Below are 26,946 nucleotides of genomic sequence, written 5' to 3' on the forward strand. Positions count from 1 at the left end.
GACCGGCCCCGGTCAGTGCCCGTCCCGGTGGCTCCTCCGCGACGTGTCCTGAGGCGGTGCTCGCTGCCAGGAGCCCCGCGGCCCACACCAGCTCGCCGGCCCTTCTCGGCAGCCCCGGTTTTTACCACACGGCCTCCCCGCCTGGAGAGTGTGTGTGCCCACTGCCGAGGCGAGCCGCTCACTGCGGCCCTGCATGGCCAGGTCGCCTCCTGGGCCCGGTGAAAATAAATGAACACAATGCAGGCTGTTTCTGGAAGGGTGGTTTTTTTTGGTTTTTTTTGGTTTTTTCTTTTTTTTAAGAGCTTCATATATATATTTATATATATAAATTATTAGAATGTGTGTTGGGGCTTGGGAGTGCGTGGGGAACTTTGTTTGGGTGTTTTTCCATAGCTGGGTTGTTGGTTTTCTTTTCCTTTTAATGGTTAAGTAAATATATATATGGGGACCAATCGAGAAATACAACTGTGAAATCAGACACGCACGCGGGGGCAAGGGAGTCACAAGTTGCTACATAAAACTGCCACGTCTAATAGGATGTGCATGAGTTAAAGTACATCAATTAGAATGGGTGAGGGGAAAGGGGCAGCCACCATCTTAAAAGACAGTCCCAGGACGCAGTACGCTCAGCCACATCAGCTCTCCCCGCGGGGCTCAAAGGGGTCATGGTGGTGATTGCAGTCTTGAAAAGAGTCTCCTGGTGCTTTGCACCTCATAGCCATGCCGGTTCCCGTCAGCCATGGGAAAGCACAGCCACCATCTTGCAAACAGTCTTGCGGTGCTTTGCACCCTGATGGCTGGGACCAGCCCCTCTGCACGCAGGAGCGGCCACTTTCGAAGGGGTCCCGTAATGCTTTGTTTGCATCTGAAGGGATGTTGGAAAATGGGAAGCCACTCTGGCTAATCTGAAAAAGTTCCACATTGCTTTTCTGTATCACTAAGCAGTATCTTACACCTAAAGAGGGGTGGGGTGTGAGGAAGCATCTTGAAAAAAGACTGTGCTGGGTGTTGAGTTACTTCTTGGCCAGACCTTCTCCTCGCAGAAGCAGAAAAGGCAGCAGCGTCGTGTACATGAAGTCCTGTAATGCTCTGCACTTTCTATTTAATGCAACTGTTCTCCCAAAACAAAGGATGGAGCAGCTGCCATCCTGTATTCTCATCAATCTTTGTCTTTTTGAGCTCTGTGCAATGCCGATTCCATTTTCTTCAGAGCTCTGCTGAAATCACGTACCGATCGTTTCATGTCTATTAGTGGTGTTGCAGTCCCTCCCCATTTTCTCTCCTCCACTTTCTGCTCCCAGGATGCCATCCCGTTACTTTTCGTCCCGTCTTGTCTTGCACTCTACTGCGTGGTGGGGTCAGGATGGGTCAACTCTGCAGCTTCCCCTCCCCCAGGATTTGGTTGATTGATTCCTCCTCTTGAGAGAAAGACATGATGATGTCACGTTGACAGTAGGAGTCCATTTAAAGGGGTTTGTCACTTTCTTTCTTCAGGTGACTAGGATAAAGAAGAGGAACAAGGTGATTGTGAGAGAAAAAAAGGGAATTTAATATCTACCACTGCATTTTGTTATTCTAGTCCCGCACGACACAGCTGGCTTGGAAAGTTTTGCAAATCCTGGACGTACAAGATGCTATCAAAAAGGTACAACATTGCAGCTCTCTCTTTCCCAATGTGCTTCCCCAGGCACTTGTGAAAGCCCTGTCTTGGCGAAATCATCCAACCCTTGGAACGTTTGGTATTTTGGCAGGGTTATCAGTTAGTCATGACCGTAGCAGCATGTGCGAAATACACGAGTTTACCCCCAGCCCCAGAGCAGAGGAGATGGGACCCCACACAAGATTAGCCACTTGCCAAGAACGACCTTCCTGGTGGCGAACCCACAGCTGTGGGCTCAGCCCGAGTCACCCACTTCAGGGGCAACCCTTCCCTGTCCCCACCACCTCTGCCAGCCCCAGGCCAGGGCTGGGCCCAGAGATGTACTTGTGAGGACAGAGCAGTCTGCTCACCCCACACTGTGGGGGAGAGCAGGTCCATGCACCTGTAGTAATCCTCCTGCGTCGGGAGTGGCACGCCGTGCAGAGGGTGATGGGCGTGAAGCCACTGCTGCTGTTCCAGAGCCAGGCGCTGCAGCTCAGCTGACTGCGCGTGCATGGCCTGGAGCTGATGTGCTGCTGACATGGGCGCGGAGAGAGAGCCTGGCAGGTCCCTGTAGGGTGCAGCTGCAGCCAAAGACAAAACAGAATAAACAAGTTAATGTAACAGCTCCATCCTCACCCGTGGCCCCAAAGCTCAATTGAGACTCTAGTGCACTTCATTTCCCACGCTTGCCCATGTGCGCAGGATTTCCTCATCCCCTCAGAGTGTAGGCCTGTCCTATGCCACACTGGAGCTCTGTTCAATAGACCTCAGTTTGGTCCTGTGACCCCCCCATGACCACCTTGGCCCTTGGAGCCCTGCTGATGCTGTTCAGAGGAGAAGAGCAGTCCCTGTGAGCACCCTTACCAAAAAGCTGGTGGCGCAGCACTTCATTCTCATGCAGAGGGTGAGGCAGGAGAGGGTTGGGGATGGTTCCAGCTGGGTACGGTATCCGGGTGAGGTGTGATCCCGAGGCAAGTGGGTCAATAAGAGGATGAACAGATGCTGAGGCTGGGAAGAAAAGATATCACAAGATAATTATCCCACGCTTTGTAAGATGTAACATGGAGAAAGGCACAAAGCACAACAAAAGAGACATAGAGAGGGTCAGTGTGTGTTTAGGGATAGAGATTTCAAGGCTAGACAACTGCAGTACCACGTCCTTCTGAGCATTACTCTTTTTGCCTGCACTGAATCTCACGTGAACTAGTCTGGCATAGCTCTGTCCCTAACTCCTCAAGGAGAAGTACTGCTCCTTAAAGTCGATTCTGCAAGGACCTGCTCTGCAATCATGTCTGTACCCAGTATCATGCCTATCTGCCACCTTGGCTGTCATTCATGTGCATGCTCATATTGGGTGCTTCCATTTCCAGGTCTCATCCAGCACAGACGCTCAATGCCAGGCACTGAAGTTTGTAAGTACTATCTAAGGCTGAAATGCAAGGTACTATTTATATGAAAAACTGCTCTTTCCACTGTTTTGGACTCACTGCCAGTGCTGGCTGGAGGTGCCCAGCAATGGAGCATGGGGGAAAATGGATATTCATTTGTACCTGATGCCATCTCTGAGTAGTAGAGTGTGTTTGTCTGTCTGACTGCCACCAGATCCCACTGACTGCTCACTGTACCTGAGCAGGCACAGCTCTTTTTTCCTATTTTATTGTAGTTTGGGCTTTTCTTCCCTGAGATTTTCATCACTAAACTTCTGTTTTCCTGTGGGATGTGGAAATGGAAGGAACCACCACTCAATTCTGAAGGACAGCAGCCTCCAGTTCCTTACAATTACCCCATCTTCTCTCCCACCATCTGCAGCAAGAGCCATAGCAGCAGACTAGAGAATCAACATTTCATTAGTCCTAAGGATACCGACGCAACTGTCAGCAGAGCTCCCGCTCCCTCTGCAGACCACAGTGTGAGGGATGCAGTCCACAGGACCACCACCTTGGTAGCCACTGGGACCCCAGCACTCATATTGCATCCCCAGAGACCCAGAACTAAAGGCCATGGTGCAAACGACTCTGCTCACCACTAAGCAGTGAACTCACAAGTGCCCCAATACTTGCAACAGATGTCAGTGTCCTTGGTGGGATGGGAGCCAGGGCAAGGCTGAATGACCATGATGTTGACCTCTTCTGGCTGAAGAGGCAGATCTGGAGCCTCAACCTCTAGTCTTGGCAGCTTCTGGGCTTCCCCAGGGCCAGAGGGAGGGAACGCAAGGAGCGTGCAGGAGGAGGGAGAGCAGAGCTTTGTGCAGGGCACCACCACCGTGGGGTCCTTACCTGCATGTATGGCATCCTGCTGGTGGAGATGGAGGTGGGAGTGGATGTGGGAATGCTGATGATGGTGAGGTGTCACATTGAGCATCTGCAGCCGGGCCAGAGGGTCATTGCTGAGAGCAGCCACCCGCTCAGCATGCTGGCGCTCAGCTGCCAAGCGCTCGGCGTAGGACATGTCAGGACGAAGGGTCGGGCCAGCTGCCAGCGCCAGCCTCTCCCGCTCCAAGTGGCCCAGCCCTGGGTGGAAGGGAAAAGCGGGATGAAGGCCAGGGGCTGTCTGCAGACTCAGCCCGCCATGACGTGGGAACGGATCCATAGCAGCAGCTGGCACAGCATGGAGCTGCTCCAACTCAGCTGGTTTGACTTCAAAGCCGGGCTTGAGACGTTCACGCAGGTCCCGGTCCCTCAGGTCTCGTTCACGGGCTTCCCGCTCCCTCAGCTCTCGCTCCCTTGTCGCTGGATCACTGCTGTAGATGGCCGGCACATTGTACCCCAGCAAGCCTGGGTCAACTGCACCCAGCGGCACATAGAAAGGGTGGTTGCGGTTGCTGGGGGACATGACATGGGGCCGCGCATATTCGCTGAGGGTGCGCAGAGCAGGGGTGTCGGGGCCCAGGTACGGGGGAACAGTCGCTACAGCACTGCCCTGCTCAAAGGAGGGACGGTGAGGAACTGGCCCAAGGGACGAGCACTCAACTGGCCGGCCCTCCTGGGCCATCTTCTGTAAGAGAGCAGAGACACCAGTGTCAGAGTCCCACCAGCAAGCAGCCGAGGGGGTCCTGGAGCATCTGCCCCATCTGCACTGTGACAGTGGGACCTCCAGACCTACCACGCTCCTCTCCAGCTCCCGCTCCTTCTCCCGCTCTCGCTCCTTCTCCCGCTCCCGTTCCCGTTCCCGCTCCTTCTCTTCCCGCGCCTTCTGCTCAGCCTCTCGCCGCACTTTCTCCACCAAGTCTGCCCTTTTCTTGGCCAGCTTGGAGCCGTCGAGGGGCACGAAGTACAGGTCTGTGCGGGAGCAGGAGTTGAAGCCACGGTCCAGGTGTTTGTTGAATCTGGGGGCAAAAGGTGAAGCCTGTCAGCACAGAAAGGGCTGGATGGCACGGATGGGGATGGGGAAGGGATGGTGACAGGGGCAGGCCAAGCCAAGCCCAACACTGTGGGAAAGGGGAGACCATCATGGAAAAGGCAAAAGGGTGCAGCTGCGCCCCACGCTTAGGGTGACCTCCCCTTCCCTGCCTCATATGTCCCTCCCCAGCCTGGAGACTCCCCTGCCCCCCCTGCCAGCTGCCCCTCACCTGGCTGACTGGCTGGCATGGCTCGGCACATCCACCACCTTGGGGGGTGGCGAGGGGCTGCGAGCAGGTGGCACAGGGCTCTCAGGAGGCTCGTACTCCTCCGACGGCTCCTGCTTGATCTGCGCGGCGCTGAGGGGGAGTGGGGGTGGGGCTGGGGCAGCCATGCTTCCTGGCAGGGGTGGTGGGGCAGAGGGAGCGGGCGAGGCGGCTTTGTAGCCCCCTGCCACAGGGGAGGAGGCCACTCGGTAGCCAGGAGGGGTGGCTGCTCGGAAAGGGGCGGCCGAGGAAGCAGGGGGCGAGCCTGGCTTGTAGGGGGCCGGGGGCTGGAAGGTGGGGACAGGGGAAGCAGCCCGCTTCCCATAGGGGGCCACAGCTGAGGGGGGTACCGGGGGTGAGACAGTCTTGTAGGGAGCGACGGAGGGGGAGGCCATGGTGGCAATGACAGTGGAGAGGGTGGTGGCAGCAGAGGTGACCGGAGGGCCGGCCCCATGGGCAGGGGAGGGGGGTGGCGGTGGGGGGAAGGTGTAGGTGGCAGGACTCTGCCCTGGGGGGTGAGAGCACATGCTGGGGTAGCTTCCCTGGGAAGAGGCAGCAGAGGAGGACGAGGAGGAAGAGGAGGAGGAGGAGGAAGAGGAAGAAGAGGGGGCTGCAGCAGCAGCTGAGGGAGCCTGGCTGTAAGCAGCCTGGCTGTGGGGAGGGTAGAGGCGCAGCCCGTAGGTGGCATGGGAAGGGTGATGGCTGTTTGACTCCAGGCCATGGGGGTAACCCCCGGGGGGCTGGGGTGGAGCTGTGGCTGCCGGGGAGACTCCCCCGCCACTCCCATGGCCATGGTGGTGCTGCTGGGGCGGCTGCTGGTGATGGGGGGGCTGGCCAGGAAAGGGGGCTGCAGGGTGGGAGCCAGCATTGCCTAAGGGGCGGCTGTAGGGAGGAGGCCCCTGGCTCCATACTGGCTGGGAGGGCAGGGAGGGCTGGGTGTATTTGGGGGGCTGGCTGGACACGGAGAGGCCGCTGGGTGGGGGGAAGGAGTGGCCATAGGAGGCACTGTAACTGGGCAGGGGCTGGGCCGGGGAGGCCTGCGGGTACTGGGATGAGGAGCTGGAGGGCGGCAGTGGCGGCGGGGCGTAGGGGTAGCGAGAGGGGGCCAGGGCCGGTGCCTTGTCCTGTCCCATCCCATGGGGTGAGGAAAGGTGGCCGCTCAGGGCCTGCCCCACCATCCCTGGGGAGCTGGAGGCGGCCACCGCATTGTTGAGCGGGCGCAGGGCCGGCGGGGGAGGCAGATTGGCGGAGACATGGGGGAAGGAAGGGGCCGAAGCCGGGGGCGCGGCTGGAGGGTTGGCTGGGGGTGTCTTTTGAGGAGGGAGCCCCCCGACCACCGACGCCAGCGAGATGGGGGTGGTGGGTGGCGGATTGTGCTTGGCGCTGAGGGTTTGCTCGCGACCCCCTGGTGCTGGGAGCCCCCCGACTCCACCGGCTATTTTGGCCCCAACTTGGACCACATTGGCCGTAGGGTAAAGTGGAGCATGGGTGGAGGAGGAGGAAGAGGAGGAAGCGGAGGAAGAGGAGGAGGAAGAGGAAGGGGGAGCAGAAGGGGCAGCAACAGCAGAGGAGGAGGAGGAGGCTGGTGTCTGTGGGGCTTGAGCCTGGAAAATGCGGGAGGCCTGGCCCTCCAGCTGGGAGTGGTAGCTCCCTGGGGGGGGGGCCTGGGAGTGCACCTCGCCTGGGAGCCCAAAGCTGGGCTCGGGTGGACGGGCCAGGCTGTCGGGAGGGGGAGCTACCGGCGGGCTCTGGGGGAAGAGCGGAGGGTGGTGGTAGGAGTGAGACGGCCCCTGGGACAGCACGGAGGAAGAGTCGGAGTCATTCTCCACGCTGCCAGGGCTGTAGACGCTGGGTGATGTGCTCCTGTTATCCTGGTCAATGTCCCGTGGATCACTGCTCATCTCATCGTTGAAGCTGTGGCCATCGAGGCTGTCAACATCGGATGGGGATGGAGGGCAGGGCAACTCCTGAAGTAGGAAAAAGGAGATGTTATGTCGCCTCCCAGGCCATGCACAAAACTTTTCAAGTTCCCAGAGAACTTGCTTTCTGACCTTTCTCTGCCAGCACTAGAAAACCCCACAGGAGACATTGTCTGGCAAGGTATAACTAACACCAGCCTTCCTGCCTCCCCTTTGAGCAACTTCAGTGCTCTCAGGTCCTTCATGAGCATCACACCCTCAGGGAGGAGGTAACAATGGGCACCTTGTGTACAGAGGCAGAGATGGAGGGCAGGGAACTGTTTCAGATGAGGTTGAGGGTGAGTAGATACAAAAGGTGCTAGCGCCACCATCACCGGCAATGGGCTGTTAGCCCAGGTATGATTCAGTGCTACCACCAGGTGGCATGGAGCAGCACGCACCACTGCGCCCAGCACAGCCCCCAGACCCAGAACTGCTCCTCTGATCCCTGCAGGGCTCTCCCTCAGCGAGACCTGCTCCCCTCCAGCCCCCCGGCCCTGAGCATCAGAGGAGGCTCTGGCTGCCCCACTCCTTACCTCCCGATGTCCCCCCTGCACTGCCCAGTCCCTGCTTCTCCCCACCACCTCTCGCCTTGGGCAATGAAGCACTGGTGATTCAACAGTTAGCATGCACAATTAACAAGTGCCACTCTTGAGCCTCGGGGCTTACAAGAGAGGCTAAACTGAAAAAAAAGATCACTGTTGAGCTGAACAGAGTGTGCCCGTGGAGAAATTACATAGGTGTAACCATAGTGGTTTAATTACAATGACCTAATAACGTGGGCAAATATCCTCGCGTTTGCAGGCCCTTAAGGCCAGTTCCCTGGACAGGCTAACAGGGAACCGAGAACCGCGAGAGTCTTCCTCCAACCATCTGACCATTGATCCAGCCGGGTGCTGTTGGCATTGTGGAAAACCCCTGTCACAACTATGCAGAGCATGTGCATGAGCAGGTTTTGCACAACCATCTCCCAGACCCCATCATGACTTAAGCATCTCTGTTTCACACTGCTCTGGAAGAGCAAAAGAGGCTGAGTCTAACCTGACCAGCGCCAGGAGCCAGGCTCATGCCACTGAGCCGGGAAAGGCAAGGCACCTGCCCAGCTCCAAGAGTGTGGCAGAGTCCCCTGCAGACAAGGCAAAAGAGATGGAGAGCTTCCATCTGCTCAGTCGTCACTCCTGGTGGCATTTTTGCAGTGCAAAACCCAAGGTGTCAGGGCACCCGAGCAGCAGGAACCTCCAGCCAGGTGGCCGTGAGCAGCACAGGTAGGCAGTGGGACCCAGGATATGCCAGCAATCACAGCAGGGACAACTCACCTCGGTTTTGGTTTTTTTGGGAGCGTTGGTGTCCTCCCCTTCACTCTCTGAGATCTCTTCTGTTCGGCCCTGCTTGTTGCCCTTGGGGGTGCAGGATTCCTCCACCCGGCCTTTCTGCAAGGGAGAGAAGAACAGGGAGATGGGAGGGTCATGTGGAAACTTCCCACCCTGCCAGACCTTCACAGACTGCAGCAAGTGAGACACAGCCACCACAGCGCATGTGCTGAAGAGCTTAGCAGTGCAACACTGAGCCAGAATGTGGCAAAAATTAGCACTAAAAAAGGCTAGTAAGATGGAAGAACAGTTCTTGGGAGATGATGGGAAGTGCAAGATGCTGAGGATGAAAGAGGGATCCCACCCATTCCAGAGAGCACGGGTTCCTCAGTGGATCCCTTCTGGTCTGCATCCCTGGATCCCTAAACACATCCTACCCGGTCTGGGCAGTCCTCGGGCACCCCACATTCACGTACTAGCTTATACTACCTTTGTTGCTTGTCGGGATTTCTCAGCCTTGCCATCACTGCTGGACGTGCTGACGCCCCCGGGGGAAGCTCGACCCCGTGACCTGAGCTCCTCTCGGGGCCCTGGAGTCTCTTTCTTCCGTCCACTCCGCATTGACATCTACGAGATGGATCACTGGATCAGTCCTGCTTTGCATGTCCCTCCACTCCTGCCCTGTCCCCAGTCTCCCAAAGCCCCTGAACCCCTGGGACACCACTACACCAAACTCATATCCATGAGCTTTGCTCTGAGCCCCAGTCCCAACCCACAGCTCCAGCTTGGCTCCAGTGTCCCACACCTCCCTTCCCATCTCACGTACTGAGTCCTTGTTCTGTCGTGTCTTCATTCTTTTGGGTGTGGGACCCCCATTCTCCTTGGCCCGATTTGATGAAAACATAAATTTTTATCACTCTACACCCCCCTCTGGCTGTTCCCGGGGAGGCGGAGATGGGCAAGAGCAGTTCTTCTGGAAGGGGGGGCTTGCACCAGCAATGCAACAAGGTCCCAGTGAATCCTGAAAGGCAGACAAGGAGATGAGAGGGTAGAAAGAGGGAGTGGAGTGTGAGACATCTTTTTGTGATCCGCTATAGAAATATGACAAAATTATTTCTGTTCCCTTAGTTATTTTTTACAGATGCAAGGATCTTTACCAAAAATGCAATAAACTTCCTTATCAGAAGGGAAAAGATTTGGCCACTGTCACATCTGATTTCCAGTTTCTAGGAGTGATGCCCACACGATGGGAGGCAGGCAGTCCTCCAATTTTTTGGAGAAAGCAGGGAGGAATGGTTATCAGTATGTTGATTGTCCTCTGAAATAATTTTAGTGTTTGCATTTCCTTGTTTATTTGATCTTCAGAGAGAGAGGGGGAAAAATAATGGGAAAGTACTATAAATGACAATTTTTCTGACTTCATAAGTTCCACTTGTTGTCAGTGCAGTAAGTTACACTACCCTTAACCAGCCATGTGCTGTCATTACCTAGCTCTGCATAATAAGCCTTCACTGGCCTTTGCTGAAGGACTATAACACAGCCCTGCCTTCTCCAGAGCATATGCATATGTGCATCAGCACGTTATGTAGAAAACGGTGACAAGTCTTGCTTAGGCTGTTCAGTGTCCAAGGTACACAAATAGCTGCGAGAAAATGCATTTAGCTTTGATTTTGCATGACACAAACAGAATCAACTCTGTTTAGCTTGGAATGCCTGCCTAGGTTTCCTCCTCCATACACTGGACTGCTGCTCAGTGTACCACGTAAGAGCCGTGCCCAGAGATGCAGAGCACACCCCTAGACTTTGCAGCAGGGAAGATTTCTGAGCTCCCTCTGAATAAATTCACAGCTTTGTGCTATGTCTGAAAGCACTGTAGATATTTAACATCCTGTTATGCCACACAGTTCCCAGTTTGGAATATAAAAGCACCATGATTGCGTTAGCCTGGGAACTGGACTGAGAGCCTAGGAACTGGACTGAAGTGATTCAGGGATGCTGCTCCTGAAGCTAGTTTGCTTGGCTCCATCTGGCTCAAGATCTTTTGCACTGCACTGTACCGTGCAGGTGTAACCAAAAAGAGACTGTCCTTCCCCAGCCTGTCATTCGAGCTCCTATACTTGGCCTCTGGAATGGACAATCTGCAAGGCAAGGAAATGTGTCCTGTGGATGAGGCATCAGGAGAAAAGATCCACATCTCCTGGGTTATATTTTATGATCTGGAACCATGGGGAAGTTCTGTGAATAAGAATAAGACTTGAGATCTGGGACTCCTAAAGGCCATCCCAGACGTGGAAAGATCAGCTTCCAGCCAGCCAGTGCAGGAGCAGTCTGAATGCACTTTCATTGCTCTGAGACAGGAGCTGAAACCAGGGATGAGAGCAAAGGTACGAGACAGAACTCCTGGACCTCCTGTGCAGACCTGCCGCTGGGCTGTATGGCCCTGGAGTCACTGTTTTCCACCGCCTCTATCTCCCTACGTATGAAAAGGGACCAATGACACTGGCCTGCCTCTTGTGAGGCTCCACATCTTCCCTGACCAATGCTTAGAGAAACCCATCCGGAAGGTACTTGAGAAGAGCAGGGGATTGTTTGCTTTGATTTCATTAATATTTTATTTGACCCTCATTATGAAAACCACAGGGGACACATCCAGCATTAATTCCCACACACAACAATTCATTAACTGAGACCTCTTCTTTAATAGAAAAATAGCTCACGATGGTTTACAACTGACCTAATGGAGGCAGAGCATTCTCCTAATCCCTACCAGTTGACGCGTTTTACAGCCTTACATTTCTGTCATACTTTGGCCTTTAGTTGCTAATTCAGCCAGTTACACTGATGCTATTCTAGATAAGCATCTAGAATTAACATTTCTTACATGAAACAAACACTGTAAGTAAGGCGATCCTAATTTAACTCAACTTCAACGCACGCCACGTTGGCAACCTTCAAGTATTAGCTCAGCTCTGAACACACAGAAGCAGCGACAGCACATTACCAATATGTCACTGCTCCTTACACTCAATAGGGATGCCACCCACACCTCCCACGCCAAAGAACCAAACATCATAATGCACAGGTCTCACTTCAGCTTTCCAGTAACCCTGTAATGACAGGTCACCTTTCCAGAGAAGTAAGTCACAGAAATAATATGCAGCCAACCACATACTGAAACTTCCCTTTTTAAAAGAAATACCAACTCGGTACTTATATCAACCGCTGAATATGCAGTACCAAACAAAGCCAGAAATTAACCACTGGGGCAGAAGTTTCTATCACTTAGAGAGCGAAGACTTTTCTAAAATATACAACAGAATTGATGCACAAGTTATTAGGTTCAGTACAGCAACTGTTATGTCAGAGGCCAGACAAGAGGATCACAACACTGCCTTCGAATTTTAACATCTATGAAATAAAAACTTGCAATGTGAGCCTTGACAATTAACTAAGTTACACCTAATCCTTCCCATCACCGAAGATCCCTGTAAATGTCTCTGAAGAGTTCTTAGGGCTCTGTGGTTTTGGAAAGGAAATGAGACATTTGGCAGGGCTGCCGTCGAAGGGATAACCTTTTCCTGGCCCTGTGAAGCCCTTTACAGGTTTGATTGAGTTACGAGGCATTGCGAATTGCTATTTTCTGTCTGTGTTTCATACAACCCAGCTTGGTTTGGCTTACTGCCCAAACCCCTCCATATTCTCATGTAAGCCCTGGTGCAGTCTCCTGCGAGCAACGCACACTCAACAGGCATCCCCATGTGGAATCCAAAATGGATCCCACTCCTCCTCCTCCCCAGCTTCAAGTAGTTCTCCTGGCCAAAGGTGGACTGTCCTGCATTGGCAGCCAGGAGATCACGGGCTCCAGTTCTCCTTCTACTGAAGGATGCAGGCTGTAGTGTGGAGCAACTCTTCATGGGCAACAAAACTAATCAAGTCCATCTCAAATGAGATGCACTCAAGTTTTACCTACTTTACACCCTTGGTCTCTCTTAGAAAGCTGGGTGAATGTTTGTCCTTGGCTCAGGATGGCATTTACATGCTAGATCAAAGGTCTGAGAAAATAAACTTTCCTAGATGGCAAGAGAAGCAAAGGAAAGGGGAATGAGACCAAAATGTCTGGGATGGTGTTTAGGGGCTTGGCCAGGATTGTAAATGACAGATGAGTCCTGCACCCCAAAGGCTTGTACATACCAGGGCTGCAGACACAGGTACACCCAGCACATGTCCCAACAGCAGGGAGGCAATTTCCAGTGAGACAGGGAAGCCTGGGGGGTACCTCCAAATCCACGGAGGGCTGAAGAGTTTTGTCACTTCGGCTGGTGCTCAATGACAGAGCAAACTCCAGGATGGGCAGCCCGAGTCAGGGCTCCGGTCTGCTCGAGAACGTTAAAAGCCAGCTGAGGTCCAGCTAGCCCTCACTTGGGCCAGTGACAGGAGAAGGGAGAGCTGAAAGCTCCCAGCATCCACACCAGTTAAGAAGAAGAGCGAACACCACCATTACTTCAGCAGCATTTCTTTAGCTAGCAGACACTGAAGGCCCGATTCAGTCCTTACTAAAATACAGCTGCTGGTACTCAGTTGTCAATAGTTACCATGGTCTCTTCATATTCTTTTGTATTACTCCTCACTTGGGGAAAAAAAAAAACCAACAAACAAAAAAACTCACCAAAAAAACATCTACTTGGTTTTATTATCTACTACTCCTGATCTTCTCCGACTGCAATATCCCAGTAATCTCAGGTGGATTCAGACCTGGTCCAAGCAGGAGGGGAGGCACAGCAGGCAGAACGTGACTATGGTACGTGATACACGAGTTCCACCTGAGGTAGCCAGTGATGATTTGGGGGTGCAGGGGAACAGTACAGATTCAGCTTCCTTTCTCCACCGAGGCTCTGCCTAGGCATTGCCTTGGTAGACCATATACCTACCTGGAGGCACCAAGTGCAAAGATGTCAAGGTGCACGATCAGATTATTCAGTCTCAAAAAAGAAATTAAAAACTCTGCCACTCATCCAGGACCACAAATGCTGCAAGAAGGGACCATTTGACAGCATCTGTACTTTTAAATAAAACAGTGCCTTTTGTCCAGTCCTGGGGGTGATTGGCATTACGCAGCTTGCACTGGATGGCAAAATTCTCCCACCCTCCAAAAGGGGATGGACACATCTAACCTGGCCTGGTCCTACACTAACTCCTAAACCACGCTCAGGCATCTGGGAGAGCGCTCCTTGGCACGGACCAAAGACCATAGGAAGGAATGTCATGGTAATGGACAGCCAGCTGTGTAGCAGTGCTGTTACTATAGATGCAGCTAGCATTATCTTCCACTAGATGCCAGTCCATGGAAAATAAGCTTGAAGCAAGGAGTCACTTCCTCCTTTAGTCTAAGTACAGATGTTCTGAAGTTCAAACCTCTTGTTTTCTTTGGTTGGGAACTGTTGAAAGTATACAGTGACTATTCCTTAAGTCATTTTTTGAAATGTAGGAACTACATCTAAAATCCTACGTGAAATCAAAGGCATTTGGCTTGCAAAGGCAGGGATTTAGAAGTCAGAAGATGTGAGAATTAAACTGAGTCTGTTTCTCTGCAATTCATTAGCTCTGTTCCCATCCTGGTTCTTCCCCCTTCTGCAAAGGGACAACGGGTTAGCACTGGAGGGAGGAAGCAGGGTGGCGAAACAAACACAGCTGCTTTCTAACACATTGCAGATGCTGGAAAGTGTCCTGAAAGTATGATGGGATGATAACCAATGGATCCCTCTTGACAGGTAAAGATCACTCAGAAATAAGTGCCCACCAGAACAGTACAGCCAGGGGACACGCACCATGGGCGACAAGTCAGAAGTTGGCATATTTATATATACTGCTCAGTGAATGATGGTCACAGCCAATACATTTTTAATTCCCATCTCCATTTCCCCTCATTTATAAAATGAAAGGGAAATTCCCAGAAATTTAATTGGAGTTAGCAACTGTGTAGTATCTTGAAAACACAAAGTTTTGTCCAAAATACTGCAATCAGACAGCCTGAAGTACAACATTTCCCAACGGCTAAGTACCTGACTTCATGTTTCAACCCTGGTGTCTTTCTATAGGGCACAGTGGAGACAGGGGGGGAAGGGGGCTGTGTTTAGTGTTAGACAGCAATAAATGAATAGGTCAGGGTTCAGGTTGCATGTCACAGTCTTAACGTCAGTCTTGTGATTGAGCATGACATTACTGTGAAAGGGAGAACGATTGTGTGAGCAAAGGGATTAGGATGCCAAAATGGTTGAGTACCAAGATGGCAGCAGGCAAATACTTGCGGCTAATATCATCTTGGGCATGACTATTCCCATGACTTGCAAATTTTTTTTACTCAATAACTTTTATTAAGAAGAAATATATTTGTGTGACACCAAATGAAAGGTAGTTTTGAAACACAGGCATGTATCGGTCTCCTACAAAATAATTACAATACTGGCTGGATGCAGAGGCTGTGAACTCAGGCTGGAAGGTGGATTAATCAAGGAATAAGACTGTAGACCTGGTTCCAATAATCATACTCCCCTTGAAACACTTGCCTACCCAGTGGATGAAGTTTAACTACATCCCTCCCCCAATACTAACATGAAACTGGAGGATCCCAGGGGACTGAATACTCATGAGCACAGGCTGAAGGCAGTTGAGCGCCAGCTAAAGCTTTCTCCATCTGCTCGTCCGGCTCCCATGGGCTACTCCTGCACCACTGCAAGCACACACCCCACAATCAGAGCACACCCCTCCCTGTCCTCTGCAGCCCCCCAACACTGCACCTGTGACAGGAGCATCTGACCACTGGCAGCCGTCGGACCCACCCGGGAAGGGCTGAGACTATGAAATGTTTAAATACGCTTTCAGAAACTTAATTCTGTACTGATGGGCAAATCACACACACTTTAATACACAAGATGAACGAACCCTCTTGATTTACGTCTACACATGTATGTAAGAGAAGATGAGGTTCAAGAACACCTGAAGGAACCTGAACATACACAAGTCATAGAATCACAGAATGGCCTAGGTTGTAAGGGACCTTAAAGATCATCTAGTTCCAACCCCCCTGCTGTGGGTAGGGACACCCTCCACTAGACCAGGTTGCCCAAAGCCCCATCCAACCTGGTCTTAAACACTTCCAGGGATGGAGCTGCCACAACCTCCTTGGACAACCTGTTCCAGTGTCTCACCACCCCCATAGAGAATTTTTTTCCTAATATCTAATGTAAATCTACCCTCCTTCAGCCCATGGGACCCAATGAGATGCATTCCAGGCTCCTGAGGGAATTGGCTGATGTAGTTGCCAAGCCACTCTCCATCATATTTGAAAAGTCATGGCAGTCAGGCAAAGTCCCCAGTGACTGGAGAAAAAGGAATATTGCACCTTTTTCTAAAAAGGGTGCTATATTACGGTGACTACTGACCAGTCAGCCTCACCTCCTTGCCTGGTAAGATCATGGAGCATATCCTCCTGGAAGACATGTCAAAACATATGGAAGACAGGAAGATGGTTAGAGACAGCCAGCATGGCTTCACCAATGGCGAATTGTGCCTAGCTAATCTAGTGGCCTTTTATGGTGGAGTGACCACATCAGTGGACAAGGGAAGAGCTACAGATAACGACTACCTGGACTTCTCTAAGATCTTTGATATGGTCTGCCACAACATTCTTGATGCTAAACTGTACAAATATGGGTTTGATGGATACACAATTGGATGGATGGCCATATCCAAAGAGTTACAGTCAACAGCTCAATGTCCAAGTGGAAACCAGTAACGCATGGTGTCTCTCAGCAGTCCATACTGGGACCAATACTATTTAATATCTTCATCAATGACATAAACAGTGGTATTGAGTGCACCCTCAGCAAGTTTGCAGATGACACCAAGTGGTGTAGTTGATATGCTTGAGGGACAGGATGCCATTCAGATGGACCTGGACAAGCTCGAGAAGCGGGCCCATGTGAACCTCATGAAGTTCAACAAGGCCAAGTGCAAGGTCCTGTACTTGGATTGGGCCAATCCCCACAATCAGTACAGACTGGAGGATGAATGGACTAAGAGCAGCCCTGTGAAGGAGGACTTGGGGGTACTGGTGAACAAAAAATTGGACATGAGCTGGCAATGTGTGCTTGCAGCCCAGAAAGCCAACCGTATCCTGGGCTGCATCAAAAGAAGCGTGGTCCTCAGGCTGTGGGAGGAAATTCTGCCTCTCTGCTCCACTCTCATAAGACCCCACCTGAATACTGCATCCAGCTCTGGGGTCCTCAGCAGAAGAGACACATGGACCTTAGAGCAGGTCCAGAAGAGGGCCACAAAAAACAGTTAGAGGGATGGACCACCTCTCCTATGAAGACAGGCTGAGAGAGTTGGAGTTGTTCAGCCTGGAGAAGAGAAAGCTCTGGGGAGACCTTATAGCAGCCTTCCAGTAACTGAAGGGGGCCTACAAGAAAGCTGGAGAAAGACTTTTTACTGGGGCTTGTAGTGATAGGACAACAGTTTTTAACTGAAATAGAGTAGGGTTTAGACTGGACATAAGGAAGAAATTTTTTTTACGATGAGGGTGGTGAGACACTGGAACAGGTTGCCCAGAGAAGTTGTGGATGCCCCATCACTGGAAGTGTTCAAGGTCAGGTTGGATGGGGCTTTAGGCAACCTGGTCTAGTGAAAGATGTCCCTGTTCATGGCAGGGGGGCTGGATGATCTTTAAAGGTCCCTTCCAATCCAAATCATTCTGTGATTCTATGATTCTATGCCTAAAATAATATCTCCCATGCAAAACAGAGACTCAACCTGAACCAACAGCTTTTAATCCTTTTCTTACACGTACTTGTTGACTTACCTGTCAACAGTACTTGTTGACAAATTCACTTCTCCCCAGGAAAATAATAAATAAAAATTAAAATGCTCACACTTCTGGAAAGGGTGCCAAATAAGAATACTAAGAATAAATTTGCAGAGTGCTGGCAGTCCTAGGAGATAAAGCCAATTTACGTTTTATTAAGTCTATATTAATGTTTTGTTTTCTTAATTCTGCACAACTGTGAGGAGTAAGAATGTTATTTTGAGTATGAAAGCTGTAATTCTGAAACCTCCATTCAATGAAAAAAGTATCTGAGAAAAGAAATATTTTCTGATGAGCAGAGTGAAATAAAACCAATTGGAGCTAAAGCAAAGTAATAAATAATAAAAACATTCATGCATTTAACAATGGCTTAATTTACAGCATAGAAGAAGATACTAATTTTTGCAGACGCAACTGAAAATAAAGTTTGATTCACTAAATGAAGGTTAGATGTACTAAAGAAGGTTACGTTAATCGTAAAACGATTCCTGAGGGCACACTAAAATCACTGTAAGTATGGAACAGATTTACTTAAAAATCTCAGAAGAATCATTCCGTCTCCCCAGAGGAGGGCCTCTGGATCTCTTTAAGACACAGGCTGGCAGAGCCCAGTGGGGGATCACAAAACGCAACACACTGGGCTCCTCCCTCTGTGAGTGGGATGGAAGCCTACGGACGTGCGGTGCGGAGGAAGGACACGTCATGCTCTCCATACTCACCAATTCAGTAAGTGCAGCATCTTCTATATTTGCAACACCTGAGCACACCTTACCTGTGGAGCTGTTGGGGTTTAAGGGTCTATTGTAATACTTAACACCCTTCTTTTTATACATAGATGTCCCTTTACTAAGGAATGCAAAGTAAATTACTCAAAGACATCGCAGACTAGTTGCCCAGACTCAAAGGAAGATGTCGGCTGGAAGGGATCTCTGCAAGTCTCTGCTCCAAACTCCTGCTCACAGCTGGGCTGACCCCAAATCTAGATGGGGTTACTCAGGGCCTCATCCAGGCAAGTCCTGAACATCTCCAGGAACGAAGCTTCCCCAGCTGACCTCGGACACCCATTCCAGTGCTGAAACACCCATTACCAGTCATAATTTCCTACAGCTGCAACTTGTGACCATGACTCCATGTACCTATCATAGCTCCTCACTGTTGGTACGTGGAAGTTATCCACCTGTCAGCTCATCATGGTTCCAGACTTCTGCTGCAAATCTTTACTGGGGAAGATTGCTGGTAACTTTGCAGCAGCAGGACATATGTAGGAATACAGGAAACCAGAAGCTGAATCCAAAGTCAGGACAGCCACCTCACCATCCCTCTCTTCAGTAACAGACCAGTGAAAAGTGTGGTCTCTCCTTTCTGCCAAGACCCGAATCGTTCTGAAGCTGGCAGAGGAAGGTCTGGGCAAGGATACGACTCTGCTCAGAGCCCTCAGTCCCAGGCAAACTAGTCAGAGTGTAGAGAAGAAAGTCAGAAGGATCGAACTCTGCAAATGGGCCTGAATGAATGAAGTGCTCAAAGTATCAGGCTAGGTGGAAGAAAGCCTGCTGGATCCTCACAAGGATCAACGTCCTACCTCCCAACGGCATTAAGTTAGGGGACACTGTCAGTATTGCAGATGATGATGATGATTTAAGAGAGAACTTCAGAGAATGAAACACTGAAGAAGCAAAAGCAGGATGGATATAGAAAAAGGGCAAAGGGAAGCCAATGTGGCTGATGAGTAAATTAATGAGGGTAACAACAAGGATGAGAACTAACTGAGAACTGTAGAAGGACTTTCCAAGAGGAGTGATTGGGCAATTGGATGGCACGTGAACTTCAATCTAGATAAACATAAAGCAATGCACACAGAGAAAAAAACAACTCCATCTCCACATATAAAGTGATGGACTCTAAGCTGAACAGTGCCACTCAAGAGTGATACCCTTGGGATGCAAGAGGCAGATCCATGAAAATGTCACCTTGGCATTCAGCAGCCATCAAGAAAGCAAACCACATGGTAGATACTCCTGAGAACGTAAGTGAAAACAAAACCAGGAATGTCATTATGCCCTTGCCCAAACCCATGGTTTTCCCACATCTTGAAGTGTGTGTGCAGTTGTGCTGCTTCCACAGGAACTAGAAAGGGCAATGAAGAGGCATGACTGAGTGGGTTAGACATCTCTGCCCAGAGAAAAGGGTTACCAAGTGAGGACACGATCAAGGGCTGTAAAACCATCTAGGAAAAGTAGAGGTTGCATAGGAAAGGATTTTTCACTGTCTTTTCCAGTATAAGAACTCTTCAGAATTTCCAAACAAAGAACACTATGGATGCTAGAAGTTTGCATGGATTTGAGGGGAGACTGGAGAGTTTCATGCAAGAGAGAGTAACTGGTGCTTGCTGAACAGCGAGAAACCACATCCAGCTATGGCAGTCCCTCCGCTGAAAACTGCTGGAAGCCATAGGAGCATCAGAGGAAAACGGCACGTAAGTTTGCCTTAACTCATACTCCTTCCTAGGGATTTGGTAGTGACCACTGCTGGAGCAGCAGACTCTGGACTAGATGGACCTAGTAGGGTCATTGGCATGTTTTTAACAAGTTCAACAGCACAAAGTGGTGAGTGATACACCGAGGCGAAGGACAAGCACACCCACCCCAAGAACTTCTGCTCATCTGTAGGGAGGACTGAGGAGAAGAATTTATTCATCACAGGGGAGCTATGGGCACCATTGTTATTTTGAAGGCATGAGGCAAGGTATTCTTAAGCAATGAGAAAAAGCATTAATGGCACCGGACATTGCACTTGTCAGACATCCTCTGGTAGACCATGTAATGCTTCAGTTACCCAACATCAGGAAAGATGAAGGTGGGGATTGGAGAAGGTGCAGAAAGCAGTTTCCAGAATGCTCAGGGACACAGAGCATAACAGGGGCAAAAGAAAATCATTAAGATAGACCTCGCTAAGTTTGCAAAAGCCAGTAGATGGCATGGTGCCCAAAGGGACCCAAGGACATCCTCTTGATTCTGTGTTTCCAGGGATTCACGACTGACAGCAAAGCCAATATGAGAGTCATTTATGCAAAGGGCAAGAGCCTGAACAGGAAGAAGATGGACAGACAGATCGAGAAGGAAAGGAGTGAATTGGGGCCAGGGACGTTGGCACAGGACAATCGTACAGCAGACCCAAGACATCGATAAGCTTTGAGTCACTCCCTTGCTTGGGATGCCACAGCTTTTCATTGGTCTACAGAACTGGGATGATCCTGCCCTCACCTGTAGGGCCAAGGGAAGAAGAACCCAATGGTGTGTCACAGGAAGATTTACATGGGAAGAGATCGCTGGAGGTCTCCACTCAAACCGCCTGTTCAGAGTAAACTGCAAAGCTAGAGGAGTTGCCACGAACACCTCAGAGAACAGAGTTTCCCCGGCCGCCCTGGGAGCCTGTGCCAGTGCTGAACCACCCTTGGGAGGAAGGAGAGGTTTTGTCTTACCTACTTCACCAAGATCACCATGAAGTACGATTCTAGTTCTTACAATTTTATGAAATCAGAAAACATGATGCTTATGGCTAAATCAAGATCTTCCTGGTCACAATACAATAAAGGATTAAAAGTCACAAGTATCTAAAATTCTCCCCAATCCCAAGAGAATTCAAAACAAGCAATTATGCCAAAGTGCTACCACCTACAGATACATAATCTACCTCACAGACACAGGCCTCCACCTCTCAAGCAGGCACCTAAGCCCAGAGACTGATCCCAAATTAGGCTCAGACTGGACTGCCAGGAGAAAAGGCATGATGGCAACTGAAACCACTGCCCGAGACATTTTTAATGCCTTGGGTAACGTCTGTAAAGCAGCATGTGACAACCCGTGGGCTGAAGCTTGGTGGACAGCTATGGCACAACCATGACCTGTCCCACCAAAAAGACCTCACACGTGGATCCACTGTCAAAAACAAAGTCCCCCAAAGCTTGCCGTGGAGAGCCCACGGTGGCCCGTCATAGAATTCATTGGTAGCTGGTGAAGGCACCGGCTGAACAACATTTGCAGAAACATGGCTAAAGTTTGCAGGTGGTCCTGAGGCAGGTGAGACGGTAAATGATGAAATGGAAGCTCTGGCACAGACCAGTTGGCACTACAGCTGCAACAGGGTCGTGCCGAAACACAAGTGTTTTAGTTATGAAAGATTTTTACATGAAGAACAGAAGAATGTAGTAAGCTTTTGAGGATGACGATCCAAGGACACACAGAAGCTCTGAAAAGGCCTTGTAATTAACAGCTGATAGCAAACTGAACACGAGTTCCCAGCACGAGACTTCTAAGGGGGCTATTCCTGAATGAATGAAATCCACCAGTGCATAGAGAGGAATACTCTTCAGGAGCAGGAATAGAGAGGTAATTTTTACCTGACTATATACAGGATTGGTGAGACCATTACAGGAGGAGCGCATGCAGTTTTTACCTGCGTACTGCAAAAAGGATGCTGGCAAATTGAAAACTTCCAAAAAAAGAACAAGAAGGAAGTCTGGTAACTCCTTCCCCTTACAGTAAGAGCCTTAAGAAGCTCAATATATTTAGCTTCTCAGAGAAAAGGTTAAAAGGCAACTTGACCATGGCCTATGAGTACTACAAAGGGAGAAGATTTCTGACAGCAGGGGGCTCTTTAACCTGCAAGACAAAGACCCCAGACCCAATGGATCTAGATGAAGCTAGACAAATTCCACACAGAAATAGTGCAAAATCTGAAAAGTAGGAGAAATCAATCACTTGAAAAACTTGCATAGGGATCTAGCATATCACTAGATGTCTTCAAATGTTTTGTGGGTTTTTTTAAATTTATTCTAAAATAAATACTCTAATATTTTCTGCAAAGACCACCAGGTGACATTCCTTGCCATGTGCTGTGCAGAGGAGAGGTTCAGCCAGTTGATCAGAACAGGTTTTTCAATGCTAAAGTCATTAGCAGTCATCAAGAGATTGGCCAAGAGGTGATGGGGTCTAGCTCTGGGTGAAAACGTACTTTGAAAGCAGTGGTCTAGCAACGTATGAGGAAAGCTTGATGGATAATCATGACTGGATAAACCACTCTTCATGAAGGGTGGATCCTCTTCACATGTCTGGCAAATTCCAAGTAACTCTGAGGAAAATCACTTCATCTATTGCACTGTCTGAAAGAAAGCAGTACTATATCCAAAATACTATGCTATAGATACAATTTATATCCAATACACTACGATATATATCTCAATATAAAATTTAATGTAAGATATAACATTATGTGTAAGATATATTATGTAATACAGACTAATATATATATTGTGATATATACACACACACATAAATATATATATACACACACACAGAGTATATCCAATTCGCTGTCCAAAGAGATGAAGGTTTCTCAAATGCAACCTTCACTTAAGTGATCTATAACACAGAGGGACCTTGTGGAAGAAACAGGGCATCACAAAGTGCCTTGTAAGGCAGGGAACTACCAGACTAAAATTTTCCAGCTAAACTGATCTATGATGAACAATCAGGAGACATGAAGGAAGATTGAAAGCAACCAGCTACTCTTCTTCAGCAAAGCCCAGACAGACCATCATTGGCTAAAATTGCTCAGAGAGGATATTGCAGTTACCCTTTGGTTTGTGGGTGAAAATACTGCCACAACAATCAAACATTGATTTTTTTTTTCAGGAGACAATAACAAATCAGTGTTTGCTGCCACAGCAAACACAGAAAACAGACTGTCAGTGATTTCTGCAGGGGCATTATCAGAACTGGAAGCCAGGCAATGCTTCTAAAGGGATCGCTTCCTCACAAAGTTGACTTGTGTTAAACTTTTAACGTATGCCAAATCCTCACCCCCAAATGCTCAAAGCCCAAATCGGCCAAGCAGACCAAGGCAGAGAGGTGAAGCTCAAACCACTTGAGCTGGAAATATCCCCTCATTCTCCATACACGTCTCACTGAGGACATGGGTTGTGGGCCCACAATTGCCCACCACATGACTGGAAGGACAGAAAGACTCTCCAGTGTTCAGTTCAGCATGACACAAAGAGCAATGGGACATGCACCTGGCCAACCTGGCAACACACATCTTGGCCACCACTGCAGCCTCAGTAACTCAGGCAAGGCACTGAGATGGAGCATCTCATGTTCATGTTAAACCATCCGCTGTGACCAGACTCAGGCAGTGATCACATGAATTAATGCTGCAGAAAATATATAACCTAGGTGTAACTCACTTGGTTAGGAGCATGACTTTTTCAGAGATGCCTCCACTTTTAAACACACTCAGAACTTGTGTTGCCTTCTCTGCTGGCCTTTAAGAAATTTGTAAAACATTACTGTTCTGTACTTCACTAGGAACAGTCCTCAAGAAGTACAGATGGAAGAGATGAAGTGATAAATGCAGGAAATATACTTTGTACTTCCATAGCATCTCCTAATGGAGGAAGAAAGAGATCAGAAAATCCACTGGAGGCAACTTTTTTCTTTTGGTCCAAAAGAGAAAGAAAAACCAGAACTGGGGAAGGTACAGCCTGACAGAGGAGGAAACCAGGTTCTCAGAAGAAAAGGCAGACACCTAAAGAAAAAAAATGTAAGATTGAGTAAACATTCAGGTACATATTTAAGAAGGGGCACAGCTGAACAAATGCTCAGACCAACTCCAGAGATGGCATTGGCAAAGGTATCACACCCCAGATCTGGTAAATAAATATCCTTCCCTACACAGCTCTGTATTCCACAGTGACTGCTCCCCTTGACTTCACCTCCGCCCCCCAGAAAAATACTGACGAACATGGGGGGAGCTCCAGGAGGAATCAGGAAGGTATACAAGAAAGGACAGAGGTTGAACTTTGGGAAGAGCAAAAACCTGCCTGATTCATTTCAATTACAAATAAAGGCTCCCCCTCTTGAAGAAAAATACAGACCAGGTTGCTTTTAGTATAGTGATCCCACTATGCTATAGAATCATAGTTCCTTGCATACCCAGTATTATTTTGGAATACCAGTCTGCCCACTGGTATTACCTGATTGTAATTCCTTGTGTAGACAAACCTAAAGGTGAGAACACCAGAACCCTTCAGAGGTATCCAAGGGGTGCAAAATCTGGGGGAGGTGGTAAATGCATGTGAAGAGAGGTAAAGGCAGGCCATTGCAACGGGCTAAACCTGTTAATCTTCTTCATTAGGATTCACTGCACATTTAATTTTCAAATATTTGGAGGGTTTTTATGGTTTGCAGCATGAACCATGGTATTACATGTTCACTTAACGGCCATACTTGAAAAGCTCCATCATGAATCACAGTTGGAAAAGTCTGGTTTGAAAGAGCAGATCATTCCCAAGACATAGGGGAGATACACAAACAATTGTTTGTGCAGCCACCAATAACCAACGCAAAAATAAAATCTTGGCCAAGAAACAGGGAAAAAAGGATGAAATTCATTCCAACAAACAATTTGACCATTCACATTTACAAGTGTCCTATCCATGGGTAATGATCTTGGAGCTCCAGCCCCTCACGGATGCACATGCAACACAGCAGCGATGCACAATACCCTCAGGCTTAGAAGAAAGGAGGGTCGAGCTTTCACCTCAAACAATTGTGGGATTTGGGTTACGAAACTGAGGTAACCAGGCACAGATTTGGCTGATGCACTGACACCTTGATTCTGGTGGGAAGGCAGGGGTGAACTCTGAAGCTTTAGGCATAAGCATACCTGCAGGGTTTGTAACCACGCTCCACCGTTCAGGTGGACACAAAATGAATGGCATTGCCAACTCCTTCTCCTCTGTTCTGCTACACACCTCAGAATAATGGCCCACTACTTTCTCCTCACTTTTTCAATGCTGGAAAGCATAGCGGTTCCCATGCAATCCACCCAATACAGAGATAAGGAAAAGATTTGAGTGGCGAGCTCAGTAAGGACATACTGCTCCCCAAGAACCACAGCACTGCAAAACAGACCCTGCAGACAAAAGCCATAGAAATTCTTACTTGCCAGGATGGCTACTGTATGTAACTGGCACAACACTAAGACAAATCCAAAGAAAGACACTGCCCATCTCAAAAGCAACTTCAGGAACATACAATAGCTATCAAGGCAGAACTCAACAGCAAGCAAAGGCAGCATATAAAGTAATGCCACGGTGACCAAATGGCTGCCACTTCAACAGCACAGCGGCCACTCGGCAAAATACAACCGGCAATTCACTGGGCAACGAGAGCCGAGGCAGCCACAGGCCAGCAGAAGACAGCAGGGCAGAACCGCCACCAGCTCGATGGCACAGCCAGAAGGACAGCATGGGAAATACAGATGCCACTTCTCCAAAAGACCTAAATAGCAAAAGGACAACCAGCCCGACACACCGAGGGATCTCGGCCAGCTCAAAGGGAGTGCAAACGCCATCCCGATGCCACCCAACCGTACAGGTCTTGTCCGTTCCCTGGTCCCCAAGTGCAAACCTGGCATTTCAGAGGACAGGGCAGCAGGTCATCAGGTTGAAGGTGGCATCGGGAGGGGCAGCATCCCACCCGTGCCTGCCACAGAAACGGAGGGGGACCAAACACACTTCTCGGCGGGTCACATCCCCATGGAAACGTTATTTCCAAACGTTCCTGCCCGTTCCCCAGCCGCACCTGGGAAAGCGGGGACAATACGAGGCTCCCCGGGAGGAGGGGGCCGCTCGGAGGCGGCTTTGGGGGGCCGGCAGCGCGGGAGCCGGCCCAGCAGGCAGCGTGCGGGCTGATCCCTCTCCAGCATTGTTGTGCGTTCCTCCCCGCACCGCGCCGGCCGCGAACTCGGAATTCCCGCCTCGCCCCGGCCCCCCGCACCCCCTGCCGCCGGGCACTCACCCCCCTGCCCCCGCCGAACTTTCTGCTGCAGGGAAGGGGGGCTCCGCGGGAGGTGACGTCACGCCGGGCACGCAGCGGGGGGTGTCCCCGCCCCGGGACCCCCGCGGCGGGCGCGGAGCCCCCTGCCCGCCCCCCCTTCCGGAGAGAAGGCGCTCCGCCGCCGTCCAAGGCAAACAAGCCCGGGGCGGGCGGACGGGCTGGGGCGGGCAGCGCCCCCCCGGTAATTTACACGCGCTCCCAGCCCCTGCCGGGACCCGCCGCCGCGGGGAGCGGGATGGGGCCCCCGCCCCGCCGAGTCTCCGTGACCCGCGGCGCCCCGGCAACCTCCCGGCTCCTGGCCGTATCCACGCCGGGACAGGCACCGACGGGGGCCCTTCCCCAGCGCCGCGGGGGTTAACCGCCATCCCGCCCTCGCCCCCCCCCCAACTTTACTGTTCCCCCTCTCCCCCCGCTGCCTCGCCCCCCTCCCGGCAGACAGACCGGAGGGAAAAAAAACACCCGCGGAAGAATGCAGCGAGTGGGCGAAAATGACAAGCGGGGCGGGAGCAGCTGTGAGCGGGCGAGGGACTCACCGGCGGCTCCGGAGGGGAGGTCGAATGAAGGAAGGAATGGAGGCGGCGAGGAGCGGGGGGAAGGGATTTAAACACTGCCCCCCCCCCCCCTTTTTTTCCCCTTTCCTCCCTCCTCCTTTTCCGCGCTCCCTCGTTTCCTCTC

The 26,946-nt window shown here is 50.4% G+C and overlaps 1 protein-coding gene across 3 annotated transcripts; it reads right to left on the reverse strand.

Moving 5' to 3' along the window:
• Positions 1 to 405: 405 nt before the first annotated feature.
• Positions 406 to 26,946, reverse strand: ATN1 (atrophin 1). Of its 3 annotated transcripts, XM_075763273.1 has the most exons (10): positions 26,805 to 26,946; positions 9,341 to 9,535; positions 9,004 to 9,141; positions 8,521 to 8,634; positions 5,211 to 7,213; positions 4,745 to 4,967; positions 3,919 to 4,636; positions 2,507 to 2,650; positions 2,043 to 2,223; positions 406 to 1,498 (listed from the first exon to the last, which is right to left on the reverse strand). In XM_075763273.1, exons 2-10 carry the CDS (start codon positions 9,416 to 9,418, stop codon positions 1,465 to 1,467), a joined length of 3,633 nt encoding a protein of 1,210 aa, XP_075619388.1. In that variant the 5' UTR covers positions 9,419 to 9,535; positions 26,805 to 26,946; the 3' UTR covers positions 406 to 1,464. The 3 variants fall into 3 exon arrangements, with proteins under 3 accessions (XP_075619388.1, XP_075619405.1, XP_075619397.1); XM_075763290.1 differs by lacking the exon at positions 26,805 to 26,946 and having other exon boundaries at positions 9,341 to 9,400; XM_075763282.1 differs by lacking the exons at positions 9,004 to 9,141; positions 9,341 to 9,535; positions 26,805 to 26,946 and having other exon boundaries at positions 5,211 to 7,210; positions 8,517 to 8,634.

Source organism: Balearica regulorum, chromosome 1 (assembly GCF_011004875.1).
Source record: "Balearica regulorum gibbericeps isolate bBalReg1 chromosome 1, bBalReg1.pri, whole genome shotgun sequence".
NCBI lineage: Eukaryota > Metazoa > Chordata > Aves > Gruiformes > Gruidae > Balearica > Balearica regulorum.